At 43.8% G+C, this 20,502-nt stretch overlaps 1 protein-coding gene and 1 long non-coding RNA gene across 7 annotated transcripts in view; one reads left to right on the forward strand and one right to left on the reverse strand.

Moving 5' to 3' along the window:
- Positions 1–20,502, reverse strand: part of TBC1D2B (TBC1 domain family member 2B) — an 82,426-nt gene that overhangs the window by 36,121 nt on the left and 25,803 nt on the right. For all 6 annotated transcript variants that reach the window (XM_077940049.1, XM_077940050.1, XM_077940053.1 and 3 more), the window contains exon 3: positions 12,959–13,127. In XM_077940049.1, the coding sequence (XP_077796175.1) occupies positions 12,959–13,127 (169 nt within the window). The remainder of the gene's footprint in view (positions 1–12,958; positions 13,128–20,502) is intronic.
- On the forward strand, positions 16,099–18,784 carry LOC114679460 (uncharacterized). The gene is made up of 2 exons (XR_003731364.2): positions 16,099–16,955; positions 17,269–18,784. It is a non-coding gene; the product is annotated as an uncharacterized LOC114679460 (long non-coding RNA).

A 20,502-nucleotide genomic window follows, 5' to 3' on the forward strand; every position in this document is an offset into this window, starting at 1 on the left:
ATTATTGTTTGAGCCTACAACATGCCAGGCACTATTCTAGATGCTTGGAATATCCCAGTGAACAAAACATAGCAAGATTCTTATTCTTGTGGAATGTACATTTCAGCCAAAGCTATATGTATCATAGGGATAAACATTTTTTAAACACTGAATGAAAAAGAAAATGGAAGAATTATAGGTATAGCACGATACTGTTTTATATCTTCAGATTATACTATTAATAGAGACTACTTATGGATACATATATATGTAGTAAAACTATTTTTTTAAATCCACACACAAATTACAATTATCAAATACAGAATATTGGCAACCTCTGTAAAGGTAAAGAACGGGATCAAGAAGACAGCATTTAGCCCAGTGCCGTGGCTAATGCCTGTAATCCCATTACTTTGGGAGACCAAGGCGGGCATATCACCTGAGGTCAGGAGTTCAAGACCAGCCTGGCCAACATGGCGAAACTCTGTCTCTACTAAAAATACAAAAATTAGCTGGGTGTGGTGGCGCACACCTGTAGTCCCGGCTACTCAGGAGGCTGAGGCACAAGAATCACTTGAACCTGGGAGGCGAAGGTTACAGTGAGCTGAGATTGCACCACTGTACTCCAGTCTGGGCAACAGAGCAAGATTCTGTCTCCAAAAAAAAAAAAAAAAAAAAAAAAAAGAGAGAGAGAGAGGATCTTAGTAATGTTCTGTTTTTAAAAATGCAGTAGAAATATGACAAAACTCTAAAAATGAGTCATGGCTATCTGAGTAATCAATATACTTGCCTGTGTGCTAAAAATATTTCATTAAAAGTTTTAAAAAGTAGGTTGAGATTTCTGCTTCCAGTGAAGATGGAATAACAAGGACTAGATTTACCCTCCCTGGTGAAAACTAAAGAACTGAAAAAAAAAATTAAAAATATAGGAAACCACAGTTTTCAGACACTGGCCATCAGGCAGCACAGGGCAGTGATCCTGAGAGAGGGAAAGCCAATGAGGTAAGCTCACCTTACTGCCTGGAGACAGTTTCCAGGCCAGGGTGCAGGCAGGGGACACCCAGGAGGAGCCCAGCATCTCTCTGAGCTGAGAAGATAGAGTGGAGACTCTCAAGGCAGTTGCAGCTCATAGAGCAGAGTACTAGAGAGAAGACAGCTGCACAGAGGGAGTGTCGCAGAGATCTTAGATGGTCCCCCAAGTCTTCAACTGAGTACTGATTGCGGCTTCGATGTAAGAAAGCTATCTGAGGACAGGGAGAGAACCAGCTGAGAGAAGCAAAGGAAACCATCCTTGAGGCTCACACAGGAAAACCTCATAATTCACAGGGCATCAGAAAGAGTACTGAGAAAGGCTACCAATGGTATTCCTAAAGCCTGTGCTCATCCTACCAAGCAAAGCTTAAAAGCAAACTTCAAAAGGATCAAACTGTTTCAGAGTCATTTAATACATCCAAGAACAAAGCTCAAGAATATCTGGAGCACTACAAAAAAAAATCCGGCACACAGAAAGGTAAAATTCACAATATCTGGTATCCAATTTTAAAAATGACTAGGCATGCATGAAGTGGGAAGTACAAGTCATAATGAGGAAAAAAATCAATCAACAGAAACAGACCAGAAACTACAAATGATAAAATTAGCAGACAGGGACTTTAAAAGTTATAACTGTATTCTTTATGTTCTAGAAGCTAGAAAAAAAGAATAAACATCTTAGAGACATAGAAAATTAAAACAAAAAAAAGATTTAAATCAAATTTCCAAAAATAAAACTACAATGCCTACGATGAAAAACATGCCAAATGGGAACAAGAGTAGACTAGGCATTGTGGAAGGAAAGACTAGAAAATTTGATGACCCTGCAATAGGAATGACCTAAAATGAAACAGAAATATGACCTAAAATGAAACAGAAAAATGACAAATGAAACAAAGAAGGATAGATGGACCAATGAGCTGGTCACTGAAGGAGACGAGAAGGGGAGGAGATGGAATAAAAGTATGTGAAGAAATAATGACCAAAATTTTTTCTAAATCTGATGTAAACTATCAATCCACAGATAGAAGCAGCTCAATAAACTTCAAGCACAAAAATCATGAAGAAAACTGTATCAAGGCATATCATAATCAAATTGCCTAATACAAATAATGTTTAAAGTTTTAAGTATAACCCTAATTTGCAAAAGAAATAAAGGAACAGTCAAATTTTTATAGTTAAACTGTCAAAAGGTAAGAGGCATGTGTTCATTATGAAGAGGCATCTTAATTCATTTGAGCAGTTGGTAAGTGGAGTGGTGAGGAGAGGACATGCTCCCATGAACCACCTTACTTATATGCACACACACATAAATGCTTATATTCTCTTACTTAATAGATCCATACTTATCCCTAAAGCAATAAAAGGAATGAAATATGGAACCACCAAACAATATAGGTGAGTCTCCAAAACATTATATTAAGTGAAAGAAGAAACACAGGAGACTACACGGAGTATGATTCCATTTATATAAAAATTTTTAAAAGTCAAAGCTATAGTGACAGAAAGCTGATCAGAGGTTGCCCAGGGCTGGGTATTAAGGGAAGGGATCAACTGCAAAGGACCGTGAAGGAATTTTTAAAGGTATAGAGATGTTCTATTTTTCTTTATCATGGAGGTATTTACATTGCTGTGTATAATTTCTTAAATTCATCAGCCTATTCACCTAAAATAGTTATTGGAGGTAAATTATAACTCAACAAAGTTATTAAAATAAACATGCAAATAAATAAGGAAGAGGAAGAAATGTATCATTTGCTGTTTTCTGAGGTGGATTAAGGGCAAGGGGGGGAAGACAGCTTTATCTCTAGTTTGAATCAGACAGATGATATTCTCATTCAAACAGTCATTTCTCAATGTGTTTTTTAAAGAATATCTTTTTTCCTTTTACTTGTATTTTAAACATTCAGAAGAATACAGAGAAATTATATAGCACACTTACATTCTCATCATGTTATCACAGCTTATGGATGCATGGCCTTTGGCTAACTGCTTTAACAAAGAGTCATCAGGAACCAGCAATTATGCCTGTTTAGAACTGACACTCCCTTTCTCATAGTTTATTTACTTAGGACCAAGAGGGAGCTGGTAAACAACATACAGCATCTTGCACATGCTATTTATTTCCTGTCTCTTCTAGAGCCTGGCATTGTGCCACACATCTTCACGGACAACTGCATAGAAGGATTCTAGTCAATTCCCCATGGTAACCCAATGAGCAAGATACTGTATAAAGTCTGATTTTATAAAAATTATAAAATTGTAGAGAAAACCATTTCTAAATAGCTGCTCAAAAAGAAAACTCTCACAAATGCTGGCTATACTTCTGTTCATTTTTTTGACATGACTGGTTCATCACTTCACAGAGCACTGGCACCGATGGACCCACCGCACCATGACGTTTCAGTGGCCCTGCCTATGGCAAGGATCCCACGGGAGCCTTCTCTCAGGTGGCATGTGATTACCACCACTGTCAATTTTAGGAGTTAAATTCTCCTTGCCATTTGCCCTAGCCGTCAAACTGTGCTCCTCAGCTCTGGTTCCTAAAGGGTGAATGCAGGAAAGAGAAATAAGAGCAGGAACACCCCCACAGGGCCTGGGGAGAGAGAACAGTAATTTCAATGACTTAGAACTGCCACACACCCTCCTTCCTCCCACAGCGGTTTTGGGTTTCCAGCCTGTCGCAAGCCTGAGTTGTACACTGCTGTGCTCTCACCTGCAGCTGAGGGACAGCCTTGCTGGAGGCGTGGTGCTACTTGTCAAGTCCTCGGTAACAGAGAAATGGAATCAGGCTCAAAGTGAAAGCCTCTTGAAGCTGAAACAATATACAGCCAATTCCTGTTTTTGCTCTTATGTGGGGAAACTCAATTCTGGGACTGTGCAACAAGGGGGTCATTACAGTGCAGACTTCTCACACACTCACCCTATCCGCTCTGGCCTGCAGAGGCCTCAGGGGCAACCACGTGTCCTGCCTGTGCACGCCATGTGGAGTTCACAGCTGGTTTAAATGGAGGGTTTTTAACTGCTGTTAGAGGCTGTTCTATGGCAGTATTTGCTGTTTAAAGACCCCAGCCTCATTTGACAGATCTTTGAGAGGCCTTCTGTGTTCCCCCAGGCATCGTGCCAGGTACCCACCTATAAACACTCAGCTGCTCTGATCTGAAATAGAAAGTGAGGCACCATCAAGCAGCAAAACAGCACCTTGTTAGGGGCAGTGGTCAGCCTGAGCTTTTTAAAACAAACGCCAGCAATCAGTATCATTGTTAAGAAAACCTCTTTCCAGGTGGAAGTCTGCACAGTTTAAAATGTCCAACTAAAACAGTAATAACTTGTTCCACATTTGTTTGAATTCTGATAACCAGCTAGAATTTACAAGTTGACAGAATTATTGGGAAATGTTCCATCAAATTTCTTCCGAGTTAACCCCTCCACAAACCACCTGCATAGCCAGGTTTCAGGCCACACCACAACCTCTTCAGCAGGGGGACAACACTGCTGAGGCAGAGGTTTGCACTTGCCAAGACTTTGTGCACAGGAGGGAGGCAGGCTACCACTCCCTTTATGCACAGGAGGGAGGCAGGCTTCCAGCTCCCTCCCTCCCTCCAGACTACAGGCCCTGTTAAGGGAAACGAAGGTGGGGGGCGCAGGGAGGAGGTCAATGAAGGCGGGGGGTGCAGGGAGGAGGTCGTGTAGAGAGGTTTCCTCTGACTGGCAACAGCCCTCTCAACAAAGCTGACTCAGTATTTCCTCCTCTGCAAATTAATTCCTCAAATATGTTCTCACAAGGGCACAGAGACATATGTACAAGAATATCAGAACAATGCTATTTGAAATGACAGAAAAGTAGAAACAAGCAGATGTCCATGGCTAGCAAACTGCTTAAATAAATTAGGGCACATTCCTATAACTGAATTCTGTCAGAACAAGAGCTCTAGTAAGGGTAATAAGTTTGGACATTCCAATAAGTGCCTATATAATGTGTCAGCTCAAAGGGGCATGGCAGGTAGCCCTACACTCCCTACCACTGCTGACCCCTCCTGACCCACCTGCTGGTGAGAGCACAGCTCTGGTGCAAGTGGGCCTCATGACATGGTAAATACAGAGAAGCCATGTCTGAGGGAAGACTTAGCATTCTAAGTCACTGAGGTAGCTATGCACTGACATAGTGGATACTGTACGATCCCTCTGTGTAAGTCACATACACACAGAGCAAAGTTCAGGGTGCAGACATAAGTACCTTTAGTTCTAGTGGTGACTTCTGAACTTTTAAGTCCTTTTAAGTCCTGAGAAGTGGACTTAAAAGGACTTTCACTTTTAACTGTGTACCCCTCAGCAATGACTGATTTTTCTTTTTATACGCATGCATGCTTATTGCAATGGTACAAACACACAACTAAGAAGGCAGGCCAAACGGGGAAGCTGTCAGGTGGCAGGCCTGCAAGTCAGGTCACTTGCTATGGTTTGAATGTCTCCTCCAAAATTCATGTTGAAATCTAATTGTCATTGTGATGGTATTAAGAGGTAGGACCATTAAGAGGTGATTAGGCCATGAAGGCTCAGTCTTCACAAATGGATCAACACCGTTATCTGGGGAGTGAGCCTAGATTCAACTACAGAAGAGGAGACGGCAATGTGGTCAGGGAAGCAGAGATTTAGACCAAGGCAGCCATAGGCCAAGGAACGCCAGCAGCCATCAGAAGCTGCAAGAGGCCAGGAACTAACTCTGCCCTGGAGCCTCTGAAGAAAGCAGTCCTGCCAACACCTTAACTCAGGCCTAGTGAAGCTGATTTTGAATTTCTGGCCTCCCAAACGATCAAAGAATAAATATGTGTTGTTTTAAGCCACCAATTTTATGGTCACTTGCTATAGTAGCCAGAGTAAATTAATGCAATTACTCTCCAATAAGCTATCGCCCTTCAAACCAAGGACTTTGACAGGTTGTTTTCTGTTGTGGTCCAGGCTTCAGCTGACATTCAAGTTTGGAGCATTAATGTCCAAAGTCAGAACATATTTACTTCTGATATGATGTCTTTTTGTCCTGAGGACCTGGAAAGGTGTCATCAGAAAGACCCTTCCCAAAATACTCTAGACATTTACCTGGACAGATGAGTACATCACCCTTCCAATTCTAAAACATCAGAGCAAACACCTAATAAACATGCACAGCCTCAAAGAAACCAAACATCTAAGAAACAATATTCTTACTGTAGAATTTACAGACAAGTATAGTTCCACAGGTTCCCTATTGCCCAAAGGGTGGACACCCCTACTCCTTCACCCTGGGAGTCCCTGGCCTCCTCAGCCCTTCTTCTGTCCTCACCCCCTTAGCACCCTACGCACCTGGCACCAGAACCCATGCCACTCGTGAGACACACCCTGTTCTGACTTCCTTGCCTCTGCATGGGTGTCCTTGCACTTGCATTTCCCTTTGGACAGTCCCTCTCCATCTCTCAAGCCCTTTAAGCCAAAACTCATCTTCACAGCAAAACCATCACCAGCCTCTCCCACAACCCACACTGCAAAGAATAAGCACTTCTTCCTGATGCACCCAGGTAGGCTGTGACATGCTGGGTTCAGCCTTGAACTGCACCCTACAGCCCCTGTGGCAGAGGACTCACAGGCTCGCTCCCCCGGGAGCGTGTGAATGGATCAAGACAAAGAGGACTGCTGGGACACAACTGCTAAGCACAACTTCATGCTCCTGGGAGTTATCAGAGAAGACCAGGTGCCACTGCGCCACTGCAGAAACACACACACCCCAGCCAACTTCCCACAACTGCTAAAACTCCACGGGCCCAAGAGCAAGTCGCCTTCCTTCCTGTTTCCTTCTCCAGAAGGCCTGGCTTTAAAAATGTCTGTGTGAGGCAGCAGCATGGTGACTACATGCCTTGTCTTTCTTGGTAAACATAGCTGTGCCTTCCAGTGAGGAAAATCACAAGTACCACATTACAGCTCCGGGACAGGAACAACTTCCCCTAATTCACCAAACATCTGGGTGCCTGCTTTGGGCTGCGCTGGGCCCTCTGCTGAGAACTGGGGCTGAAGAGAGGAGTCACTGTCACGACTTTACAGTCCTAGACACTAAAACCATAATATATTCTTGGGAACTCCCGCCATGCTCACAAATAACTCTTTCTACCAGGCCTGAGGGAGCCAAGAGAGAAGCAAAAACAAAGGATCAGAGCAGGGCCAACTACAGAGCCCGCAGAAGACCTATGGGAGGCAGGCCTGGAAGGATGAGCACACCTTCCCGGCCAGCTCAGCCCTCACACCTGCACTAAGAAAGGCACCTGACTGAAGGAAGTGGAGACTCACTTCACCCACTGGTTCAAAAGAGTCAGGTTAACGACAGTGGCAGCAATGCCAGCAGGCCTGGGTTGTGTAGCCACCATTTACTGAGCACTTACAATGACACTGTGCTAAGCAGTTCTTATTTATAACCTTAACACTCCCACCCATCCAGTAGAGGAGAGGCTTACTACTTCTCACACACACACACGCGCACACACACGTGTGTGCATGCAATTTACTAATGGAGAAAATAAAGCTCAGAGAAGTTAAGTCACTAGCTCAACATCACACACCCAATAAGTAGCAGGACTGGGATTCCAAAACCTGGGCTGACAGAAATATCTACAATGTGACCCCACTCTTGAACAGAACTAGAGCTGGACCCCAGGAGCCAGAGGTCCACATCAGGCCCTGCCTAGCACCCAAAGATGGGCACACAGTCCAGGCCACAAAGCCACAGAACTTTGCTGACTGCTGTCAGCGCTGCTGCAGCCTAAGCACACCTCCTACGTACATTGAAAATACATGCTCAACCACTACACAGGCTCCCGATGCACGCTCACACGTGCTTGTGCATTCCTACCCCTGAGCATGCACATACACACATGGACTGGCCAGAATTTCAGCAGAGACCTAGTGCCTTCACCTGGTGTGATTTGGACTATTGATAAGTTAAATGAAAAATGTGGTTAAAGCAGGAATCCATATAAAAGGAACTTAAAACACACACAAGCACCTGTAAAGGTGTATGTAAATGTGCACTCATCTGCCAGTCTACTGATACACGCCAGCCAAAGCCTCTTCTTGGAATCTGGGGATACTGGGCGTGGTGACACACGCCTGAAGTTCTAGCTACTTGCGGGGGCTGAGGTGTGAGGATTACTTGAGCCCAGAAGTTCAAGAGTTCAGTAAGCCAAGATCGTGCCACTACACTCCAGCCTGGGTGACAAAGTAGAGACCCTGTTTCAAAAAATGAAAAAAGAAAAGAAAAGGGAAAGGAAAGGAGAGGAGAGGGGAGAGGGGAGAGAGGAGAAAGGAGTAAAAGAAAAAGGAGAAAAAGGAGAAAGGAGAAAGGAAAAGAAAGGAAAGGAGGGAAGGAAGGGGAGAAAGAGAGAAAGTGAGAGAGAGAGAAAGAAAAAGAGAGAAAGAGAAAGAAAAGAAAAGAAAGAAAAAGAAAAGGAAGGAAGGAAGAGAGAGAAAAAAAGAGAAAAAAGAAAAGAGAAAAGAAAAGAAAAAAGAACAGAACAGAACAGAAAAGAGGGAGGGAGGCAGAAATCAATCTGGGGATACTAACTGCAGTTCTCTGTTATCTTTCTTGGGCAAATCACATCCATTAAGACATCAGCTAATTTTTCCAGTTTTGTTTTGTTTCTTATTAAAAAGTGGAACAAGGCCTAACAGTTGTGAAACAATCTAAGCATAAAATCTTACAGGCTTTCAAGTTTTTTTTCTGATTTTTCACAATCATGTCACCCACATTCTCATGGCAATTTTTTTAGTGACTCTCCTTTATCAAAGTTTCCCTAAGCATTCAACTTATTTTTCCTAGAAACAACAATTCCTTTTTATATTTCATCGGTTTAATAAATATCCCATTAAATTACATAATTACAATAATAAGTACAACGGGCATTAACCAGTGAGGAACAAACCCAGCTGATTATTGGTAGGTCTGTAGCTCAGCTGGGGGCAGCAGGGACACAGGTGCCCTGAAGTGGCCCATTTGGTCTCATGCAGTCAGTGAGGACCATGGCTCTACTGAGGAAACTTAAAATGTCAGTTCATCAGGGGAGCTAGTTAAGAGAGTTTCAACTATACTGATAAATAGAATAAAATAATAAATAAACCTTCATTTATCTTTTAAGCCTTGACTATAATGTTGACAGCATTTTGAGTGCATTAAAAAATACAATTTTTGAGCCATTCATTTATAATACAGGAATCTATTTTAGGGTCATTAAAGTCTGTCTATGCACTTAAGGCATTTTATTTAAAACTTCATAAAGCATGCCATAAGCAAAAACAAACAAAAGAAAAACAAAAAACCATGAACACTTAAGATTCATATGCCAGTCAATAAGCATTATTGTCTAAAGAAAGTGGTCCCAAAAACCTCTGTGAAGAAAGGCTTTGTCATGAGCTGTGCCTCCACCAGCAACAGCAACAACTAACCCTTGACTAGTACTTCCTAAGTGCCAGGCACTGTTTTAAGCAGTGTACACATATGAACTCATCATCATGCTATCAATCTCATGATGTATGATTATTATCTTCATATTACAAGTGAGAAACGGAGGCATAGAATATTAAGTAATTTGCCCAAGTTATCCAGCTACTACGTGGCATAGCTGGGAGTTGAACTCACACAGCCTGGTTCTTAATCACTGTGTTACACGGCAAAGGCAGAGCTGATAGAAGATAACTCCTAGTCATGTTTCACCCTGAATGTGATCTGTCAGCTGTGACAGGCAGAAGTGACAGGCATTCACTTTCCAGGCAGGAGGCACTCAATCATCATCCATGTTCCTATGCTCAAGGACATGGAAAGCACCCAGCATTACAGGTCTGTTTCCACCTCATTCCATTATCTCACTTTGAGGGCAGATGACACACCTCTGGCAAACCAATAGTCCCCCAAATGTAATCTTATGATGAAAGGGGGAAGGAGCACTGGGTCCCCAATCAGGAGACCTGGGTGTGTGTTTCAGCTCTGCCACACACTTGCTATGTGATCTTGAGCAAGTTACTTTACCTCTCTAAGCCTCAATCTTTTAACATGTGGAATGAAGGGAAGCTCTCAGAGGTTTTCTGACACTTTTAGGAGCACAGATCCCTTTCTTTACTGAGAAGCCCGATACTTTGAAACAGAGGAAACCAGTGGTTCTCTAGTTGCAGGTACCCAGGGAAGGCAGCCCCACTGTGTCTCCCGGCTGATCCCTCCCCATCCCCTGGATGCTGGGAGATGACTGGGACTTAATTAGATGGCACAGGGCAGACAGGCACATGGTGAGCAGAAGTCCTGGGATGAAGAGGAAGGCACAGAATGGGCAGAACAGAGGCTCACGAAGTGCTAATACTGGGAAGCAGCTGCCCAAGGAAGAGACTAAAGTCGTATCATTGAGAACCTCAAATATCAGACCAAAGAGTCTGAAGCTGCACTTGCAGGCTGAGGTCTATCAGCAATGCTTCTGATGTAGGGAGATGACATGATCAGAGCTGTCTGAAGACAGAAAACAGCAGAAAGCAGATGGATGGGAGCAGAGCAGGACCAAGAAGGTGGGACTGCAGCCATGAGCCAGGATGAGGAAGGAAGGCAGCGCCCACTACAGTGACCACCCTCACAAGTGCTGGTCTTCTGAGGTCTGAGTATCCCTGACATTGAGCTCCAATATAACCTGTATATATCCTATATATCCTACTCAGCTTCAATTTATGGCTTAAAAACTAAAAACACACAGAGAATAACTTTATCATACTGAATTCAACCATGAACATACAAAAAAGAAAGCAGTTATAGCAAAGAGGCCACTTTTTAAAACAGTGTGTCCTTGGATGGTAGCTTCTAAGAACACCCCAGCCCCACCCTGAAAAACCAGTGGGACTCATTATGGAGCTCAGCTGGCCAACTGCACGGTGACCGCTGGCCCGGGCTCTACGGGACAGCAAGAGAGAACGGCCAACTGCACAGTGACCGCTGGCCCTGGCTCTACAGGACAGCAAGAGAACGGCCAACTGCACAGTGACCGCTGGCCCTGGCTCTATGGGACAGCAAGAGAACGGCCAACTGCACAGTGACCGCTGGCCCTGGCTCTATGGGACAGCAAGAGAACGGCCAACTGCACGGTGACCGCTGGCCCGGGCTCTACGGGACAGCAAGAGAGAACGGCCAACTGCACGGTGACCGCTGGCCCGGGCTCTACGGGACAGCAAGAGAACGGCCAACTGCACGGTGACCGCTGGCCTGGGCTCTATGGGACAGCAAGAGAACGGCCAACTGCACAGTGACTGCTGGCCTGGGCTCTACGGGACAGCAAGAGAACGGCCAACTGCACAGTGACCGCTGGCCTGGGCTCTATGGGACAGCAAGAAACTTCCAAGTCTCCCCCAACGCACTGCCTCTACAATCTTTCTCTTTTTCTATTTTTTATTTTTTTTGAGACGGGGTTTCACCCTGTCACCCAGACTGGAGTGCAGTGATGCGAACTCAGCTCACTGCAGTCTCGACCTCCTGGACTCAAGCGATCTTCCCACCTGTGCAGCCTCCAAGCAGTTGGGACCACAGGCATGCACCATCACACCCAGCTAATGGATAAACAAAATATGGCACATTCATATATGGGAATATTATTTGACCATAAAAGGAAATGAAGCACTGATACTTGCTACAACATGGATGAATCTTGAAAATGTTATGCTAAGCAAAAGAAGCCAGACACAAAGGTATATACAGTGCCATTTATATGAAATGTCCACAATAAACAAACTCATAAGCCAGGGGCAGTGGCTCATGTAATCCCAGCACTTTGGAAAGCCAAGGTAGGATTGCTTGAGCACAGAAGTTGAGACCAGCCTGTGCAAGATAGAGAGACCCCTGTCCCTACAAAAAAAGAAAAAATTAAAATATTAGCCGGGCATGGTGGTGTACGCCTGTAGTCCCAGCTACTCTGGAAGCTGAGGTAGGAGGAATGCTTGAGCTCAGGAGTTCAAGGCTGCAGTGAGCCATGATCATGCAACTGCACGCCAGCCTAGGTAACAGAGCAAGACCTTGTCTCAAAACAAAACAAAACAAAACAAAAATCCCACCAAAAAAAAAAATTCATACAGATAGAAAGTTGATTAGGAGTTGCCTACAGTTGAGGGTTGACAGAGGAGAAGGGGTTGGGGGAAATGAGAAGGAATTGCTAATGTAATGAGTTTCTTTTTGGATCGATGAAAACATTTAAAAATTGATTGTGGTGATGGTAGCACAACTCTGTGAATATACCAAAAATCATTGAATTGTACATTTTAAATGGGTGAATTGTACCGTGTGGGACTTGTATCTCAATGAAGTTCTTATTTAAAAAACAAGTCGACCATAGTGGCACCTGCCTGTAGTCCCAACTACTCAAGAGGCTGAGGCAGGAGGATCACTTGAGCCCCGGACTTGAAACCAGCCTGGCCAACACAGCAAGACCTCATCTCATAAAAACCAACCAAACAAACAAAAACCAATCCACCTCCACTCTCACTTGACCATGCACAAACAGGGAATGGAAATCCAGAGCACAGGACCTGGCCAACCCAGTGTCTTGGAGAGGGGACTAGGCCCTAGGCACAAGAAGCCCCAGCTCTGCAGCCTGGAAGAATTGTGACCTCGGACACATACTCTCCTTCAGCCAGTTTCAGTCTCTGTAAAATGTCAGCCATATGACCTGCTTCACAGAGTTGAGCAATTAAATTAAACTGTAAGTGTGAAAATGTTTGGCACAGTGTCAGACACAGAATAAGCATGTAATACAAGCTAAAACCACAACGATCTATGGGAAAGTATGATGTAAACAACAAAGGCCTTTGTAAGTGTAAGATAGTTTTATAACCTCATTTATAAAATTATAACATACATTATCAGAAACAATCCATTTTCAATGTCATATGCTGCTTTCCAAAGACTCACTTGAGCTCATTGCCCCACTGTTTCAAAGAGTAAAAATTAATGGAATTTGGATGCCCTGGGGCGGGCTGATTTGCAGCTTGTTCTCCCACCAGCTCTCCAGGCACAGTCTCCACAGCTAGGACATTTCTGGCTTTTTCTGCAGAAGCATTTGGGTGTGGGTAAATTAAATCTGAAAAGAAAAAGGTAAACAAATGTCAGTTACTCAAAGCTTCCACATAAAACTTGATATTCCACATAAAACACTGACTTGATATACTATATAAAAATCTAAACTATGTAATAGTATATTTTTAATGTATACTATATAAAAAACATAATCTGTGGGTAACTCTGGTGTTCTGAAACCATTTTCATCTAAATAGCTCCATGTTTCTCAAAGGAAGGTTGTGACATACCTCAAACCACCAAGTATTAACAGTGTTGGCCCAGAGAAACCAAAGGCTAGAATTTTCCTCCAGTACTGCAGATCAATAACCCTCACCATAAACCCGTCATCAAAGTCCAATCACCTGTACTGATAAGAAACAATTTCCAGGATAAACTGTTATATAAGAAAAGCAAAGTGCAGGTCAGATTATACAAGGGTATCTTTTCTCTAAGAAAGTGGGAGAAATACAAATATAAATGTATTTGCTAATACTTGTAAAGAATGATACTGAAAAAATAAAGTTTGCACATCACAGAATAGCAGTTCAGTAAATTCACAAGCAAACACACTGATGCTAAGGCATGATGAAACTTCACATCTTTAAAATATAAACTTTTGAAATAGTTAAGGTGGAAATCATACGATGGTCAGGATTTACCATCATATGGTAAATATGATGGTAAATAGCAGTATTTTGTTACTTAACAAATACATAGTAATATTTGCCTCAGGTAACATTTTATTTGCTTCAAAATAACAAAGCAGGATATCAATGAAACAAGAGGGGTAATTATTGCTGCAACTACCTAATAAACCTGGAGGTAATATTATGTTATTCTTTGTATATGTTTAAAATTTCCCATAATAAAAAGTTACTTAAAAAATTTTTTTTTTATAAAAACTTTTCTTTTTTTTTTTTTTCTTCTCCCAAGACAGAGTTTGGCTCTTGTTGCCCAGGATGGAGTGTTTCGCTCTTATTGCCCAGGATGGAATCCAATGGCGCAGTCTTGGCTCACTGCAACCTCCTCCTCACAAGTTCAAGTGATTCTCCTGCCTCAGCCTCCCAAGTAGCTGGGATTACAGGCACCCGGCACCACGCCCGGCTAATTTTTGTATTTTCAGCAGAGACGAGGTTTCATCATGTTGGCCAGGCCAGGCTGGTCACCTGAGCTCAGGTGATCTACCCGCCTCCGCCTCCCAAAGTGCTGGGATATAGACATGAGCCACTGTGCTGATAAAAACATTTCTAACTACAAATACTTTGTATTCTTCCAAATGACATAATCTGCACTGGTGTTTCAGTGGTAGAATTCTCCCATGCCAAATGGCATAATCTCTCTGAGAATAGGACATGCTTGTAAACAGAATTCAATATTACTTTAAAATAATCAATTTGATCTACACTTCTTTTTAAAGTATCTCTGTATCAACCAAATCAACCATCTCTTTCTGTGAAATCAGAATTGACTGCTGACCACTGATATTCAAGAAAAATTCTTTTCTCTTTCTTTTGAGATAGGATCTCAGTGAACACGATTCACTGCAGCCTCAACCTCCCAGGCTCATGAGATCCTCTTGCCTCAGCCTCCCAAGTAGCTGGGACTACAGGCACGCACCATGCCCAGCTCATTTTTGGGGTTTTTTGTTTGTTTTGTTTTGTTTTCTTGTAGAGACAGGGTCTGCCATGTTGCCCAGGCTAGTCTTGAATGCCTGGGTTCAAGCAATTCTTCCACCTTGGCGTTCCAAAGTGCTGGGATTACAGGCGTAAGCCACTGTACCCAGCCAAGAAAAATGTGTTTCTAATCAGAGGAGCACACAACCAGAGCCAGCAAGAACAGGTCTCTGGTAAAGGTCACTGAGCACTGGTACAGGAAACAGACAGCAGGCGTTCCTGGGCTGCTCCGGCTTGGAGAGCAAGGTACTGAATGTCGCATGATGAGCCTGCACTGTGTAGGCAGGTTCTGACTTGACCAGTCAGTGTGGGAAGGGCTTCAAAACCACACTGGGAAAGTATCTTGGGCGTGGCATGAGTAAACAACTGCTGTGTATCTATTAGGGTAATTTGGCTCTGGCCAGAAGAGTCTTAGAGTAGGGTTCTGACTAGGAAAAGCAAGATGGTGTGCTGGGAACAGAAGAATTACAGGCTTGGTAACAGAGTATACACTTTTTTTTTTTTTTTTTTTTTTTTTGAGACTGGCTCTCACTCTGTCACTGAGGCCTGGAGTGCAGTGGTGTGATCACGGCTCACTGCAGCCTCTTGAGTCAAGAGGCAAGAAGTTACAAATAACCACAGATTGCCAGTTCTTGGTTTTACTATCATGTATTAAGCACTAGGCACCGAGGGCACAACAACCGATGAGACAGAGCTTTCCCCATAAAGGAGAACACGTCCAGGAGACAGACATAAGTAACACAGTAACATGTCAAGCTCCAAGTCACCACAGAATAAATAAACATTGAGTCCTTGGGATCCAGACCCTTCCTCTGAGTCTTAGGGTTCCAGGAGATGCCTGGGGGACTTCTAGAGGGAGAAGAGGATGGGGGCCCCATGCTCAGTTTCATCCTCAGCAGTTCCTCTCTTCACCTTTTATATACTGGGGTTCCCTTTAAGATTTCATTTGGAAAAGAGGTTCCAGCAAACAAAAGAAAAAAAAAGTTCAAACCCCACTAATCCAGTCCAGTCTCCTTACCTACTTTCTCCATCAGGACACTAGCGTCCAGAGCCAGGGCCAGAACCCGGACACCTGCCCCTGCAGTATACAAACATCGCAAGGCAGGGAGAGATGAGTGTACCTACCAGAGGAGGGCACAGTACCTGGAGTGGGGGGCGGGGGGTGCTCAATGTTGGTGAGCGCGTGTGTCAGTTTACAGGTACATGGAGTACGGGCGCAGCACAAACTCCTTTACTTCAAGGGCTGGTCTTACAACCATCATCACAATTCTAAGCCAAATCAGGAAATAAACACAACAAACTGTACGGATTTCTACTACAGGCTGAGTCTGGCCTCTTCTTCCTGTGTGGGTTAGTAGCAAGGTGATGAACGGCCTCTGCGAGACTGGACTGTCAAATGCTCATGTGGCAAAGTGCCTATTACCAAGAAAACCCCAGGCCTTGCAGCAACCCACAGCCCATACTGGAAATACTTCCTGAGGAACTCAGAGGCCCCAGGGAGGGGTGGAGAAAAGGGACCAGAGACCAGGGAGGAACATGTTGGAGGACAATTTCTAAAAGTAATTATCTGACTTGAAAAAGAAGCTCTTTTCCAGCTTAATACATTTTTGCTGTAACTGTTATTTTTGTCTGGTTTTTGGTTTTTAAGAGACCATGTGAGATGTACTTAATGAAAGCAGAGCTGCTGGCTTCTCCTCAATACATGTCCTAGCATTAGCATGCAGGGAACCGCCTCAAGGAGGACGTTAAGGGAAAACACAAACTAGGACATGGCAACATTTCCTTGAAGATTTTAAGAGGCTGGACTGGTGTTCATGAACATGTCTTTTGTCTTACAGCTTCAGTGGGGAAAGAAAGTCTGTGCCTGATGGTTTTTGGTGTTTAGACCTCTGTCCTTTTTAAACATTTTCAAATGCCTAAATGAAAACTCTGAGGGAGTTTCCGACTGCATTGTTCCCATTTCCTAGGTTCTGATTCTAGCACCACCTCTAAATCCAGTGTGACCCCGGGCAGTCTCAGCCTCCCCGGAGCTGCTGGCTTCTCCTCCCTGGTCTCCAGCCTCCCTGGTCTCCAACAGCCGTTCCCATTTGCTGCATTCTACCACATGATGCTCAAAGTCTCCTCCTAATGGGACTCCCTGCACAGGAGCGGCTCCTGCCTACATCTGGACTGCCTCAGTGAGTATTCCCTCTCCTCTCCTGCTGTGTCAGTCAGGCCTAGGTGCTCCGCCAGCAACTTCTACAGAGCACAGAACTGCGTACAGTGGGAGAATTCTCATAAAACTCAACCCAGGCCTGTAGCTGCATCCAAGAAAGGAGAAAAGAACATTGGGAAAGGGTTGTGCCCATATGCATCTTAATGAAAAGCAGAACTTTTCATTAAGGACACAGCAAACGAAAGTGTGGGTGTCAACATTGGGAGGTGGAGGAAGACAGGGTGGGCTTAATCTGAAAATTTTTTTTTTATTTACCAATGTGAGTTTTAATACAGATTGTGAAGGACCAGTCAAGAGGAACAGAAATATCTTCCAAGTGAGAACACAGCATGCATCTAAGCACCAAAAAAAAAGAGGCGGCAAACCACCGGGTCCTGACAGGCCCCAGCATAGGCCAGTCCATATGTCTGGCTAATTATTCATCTGCCTGTCCCCTACCCCCATCAAGGACACAACTCTGTGAGAAGTGAACCTCTATCTGATTTGCTAACAGCTGCATATCCAACACCTAGCATAGAGGAGTGACTGAATAAATATTGGTTAAATGACCAAATTAATCCGTAAGCGACAGGAACTTGCTAACATGGCATGGGAGAAAAGGCCTTCTGTGGGTTTAAACAATCGGGCAGAAGGCAGCAAAGGCTCCTGCAGTTCTTGAATGGATTTATACTCATCATCCTTCCTGACTTTCCTCTCTCCTGCCACCTTGCCTCTGACAGATTCCCTGAATTGGGGTGGGGGTTTCCCTCTTTTCCTTTCCCATTCCTCCCTGTTCTCCTGCAACCTGACTCAGCCACCGCCCCTGCCCCCATTCACAGCCACATCAACCCCTGTATTCACCTGCATTAAGTCCCACCAAATCTAGGCTGAGGATGTCCCTGCTGACACCAAACTCCAAGCTTGTTCCAGATAGTCTCCTTTTAGACCCTATCCAGCAGGTTCCTCCCAGACAGAACTGCAATCAAACCCCACTCGGCATCTCCCTGACATCCTCCCTCCCACAGTCACATTCTTTCACAACCTGACTTTCACAGAACCTTCAAACCAGAAGGAACCTGGTTCAGAGAGCATCTTGCTTCACAGATGGGGAAATCATGATGTACTCAAGGTCCCATAAGCTCTCTCCATGCTGTCTCTCAGATACAATGCTGGTAACTACCGATACTTCACAAGAACAGATGGCATTTTGCATTTTACAAGGATTACACGAAAGCACAGCTTCCTTGATCTCTGTATGGAATCATGACATTAAAGGTTGATGTGTAATTCCTGTGGCACTGCCAACGCGGGGCCTGCATTCCACCTAATGGCTTTCCTTCTGGCAGCCCTCTACACCCTGCACCCCGCACCGAGAGCACTGCTCAAGCTGCCTGAGGACTGAAAGTTACAGCTACTCCTCCCACGCCATCCCCTTGCACACAAGCTGTTAAGAGTGTAACAGTTCAACTACCCGATGCAGCTGCTTCAGGGGAGGAAATGTGTGGTCATCCTTCAAACTGTCTTCACAATACAATGTTCTGCAAGAAATACCATCCATATGCAAACAGGCACTTGGGCATTTGAGACTGCTATGACCATGAATGCTTTAGTACTCATGAACTTTCAAGAAGTTTTTTTAAAAAAGCAGGATCTTGTTACCCCTGGCTTGTTTTCTTATTAGTTTATGTGGGGAATGAAGTAAACAGAATGTGCTAGACATACATCCTGTAATGAGGCTATTAGTCATTTATGGGCACCTCCTTTGGGTTCTAGTTACCTCATTCTCAACAGCTATAAAGGTTTGTGGACCCCTGATTGTATCTTTATGCAAATTATTCTTTTGTGTTGAAACTAGGTCTTTCTCTATCCAAACACAGAAGACAATGTGGAATGGTATTTGAGGCATGGCATGCCTTCAGAGGACAGGCTACAAAATAGAAGGCACACAGAACAGATATTGACTAATAATAAAGCTGCAAGTTCCAATCACACACAGGAAAGTCTCTTACTCAACACAGATTCTAGAAAAAAAGTTAATGTAAGCAACTATGTGACAGTGCTGGCTCCTTAATGAATATTCAATCCAGCTTTTCCTTACTTATAAACCTTGGTTTTGATCGTGGCCATATGCTCAGCTAAAATACTTGGCTTCCCAGACTCCTTCCAGCTAGGAATGGCCATGTGACAGTTCCAGCTAACGATGCATAAGCCACAGGTTTCTGGGAAAGCATTCTCCTTTTTGATGTAAGTGCCACCCCCAGGGGCAGCTAGCATGAGCAGGAAAGCTAATACACTCTAGCAATGGAAAACAGAGTCCGAGACAGCTTGGGCCCCTCAGCGGCACTAGTGAGTAGCTATGCCAGCCATAAACTGCTTATCATGTGAGACAAATTACTCCCTATGTGTAAGTCCTTATTAGGAAGGTTTCCTACTAATTACAGCTGAACATAATGCTAACCCTTTCAAAATGATATCATCTCATACATATCTATACAATATATAATATATGTGTATATACACATACATAGGGCTCTTTACACTTAACAATGCAGCTTCCCGTTTGATCCTTATAACAACTACAACGGAGGGTGAACAAACTTCAATTCCCAGAGCCACAGTTTCCTACCCCTGTACTACAAGATAAGTGACTTACTTAGAGTCTGACAACTAGTAAATATCCCCAAGACTCACAGGCCCACAGGGCTTCTTCCACCAGGTAGAGCTGCCTTCTAAGATATATAACTAGCTATCAGTGGAAAATGTTAATCCCCTATATTTTTCCCCATATTAACTTTAGGTGCTAGGAGGGTCCTGATGGGTGAAGCCCATTAGACTACAAACCAAAATGTTCCAAACAACTGGGTGACCATGAGACAATACTAGGAAAAATTTTATTTTTAATGCAAATCAGTTATAAAAACACTCTTCTTTAATTCTGCTAGAGTAGGCTAAGCTGAGCAGATAACTACAAGCATGGCTTTAGAAACTTCACAGAGCACTGCCATATAACACAACACAATTTATCTTTGAACCGGATTTGATCTCTGATGATGAAACAAAAGGGGCTAAAATATAAGCTTTTCTTCTTGACTTCCTGCTTTAGATTTTTTGACTTCCTGAGCTATTATAGTCTCACATACTGCTCTGGGGCCCAAAGTTTCATTCCTTGTTCTTAGAAGCTATCTAAAAATTAATAGAAGTCTAAAGTTACAGTCATTTCTATCTATAAAAATCTTCAAAGGCACTCCACTGCTCTTAGGATAAAGTCCAAAATCTCAAGGCCAGCAGTCTAGGCTCTCCCCCAGCTCTGGCTCTGGGTCCCGGGTGTGCCCCCAGGTTCAACTCGCACCCCACAACTGCTTCCAGCCGGTAGCCATCCTGACTGCAGCTCTGGGAAGGCACCGCAGTCCAGCCCTGTCATCTGCCTCCCCGCTTCTCTACCTAGCTAATTCCTAGCCATCCTTCAGGCCTTGGCTTAGATGCACTTCCTCAGAGAGGCCCTAACTGCCAGAAGCTATGCACAGCCCACT

Source organism: Macaca mulatta, chromosome 7 (assembly GCF_049350105.2).
Source record: "Macaca mulatta isolate MMU2019108-1 chromosome 7, T2T-MMU8v2.0, whole genome shotgun sequence".
NCBI lineage: Eukaryota > Metazoa > Chordata > Mammalia > Primates > Cercopithecidae > Macaca > Macaca mulatta.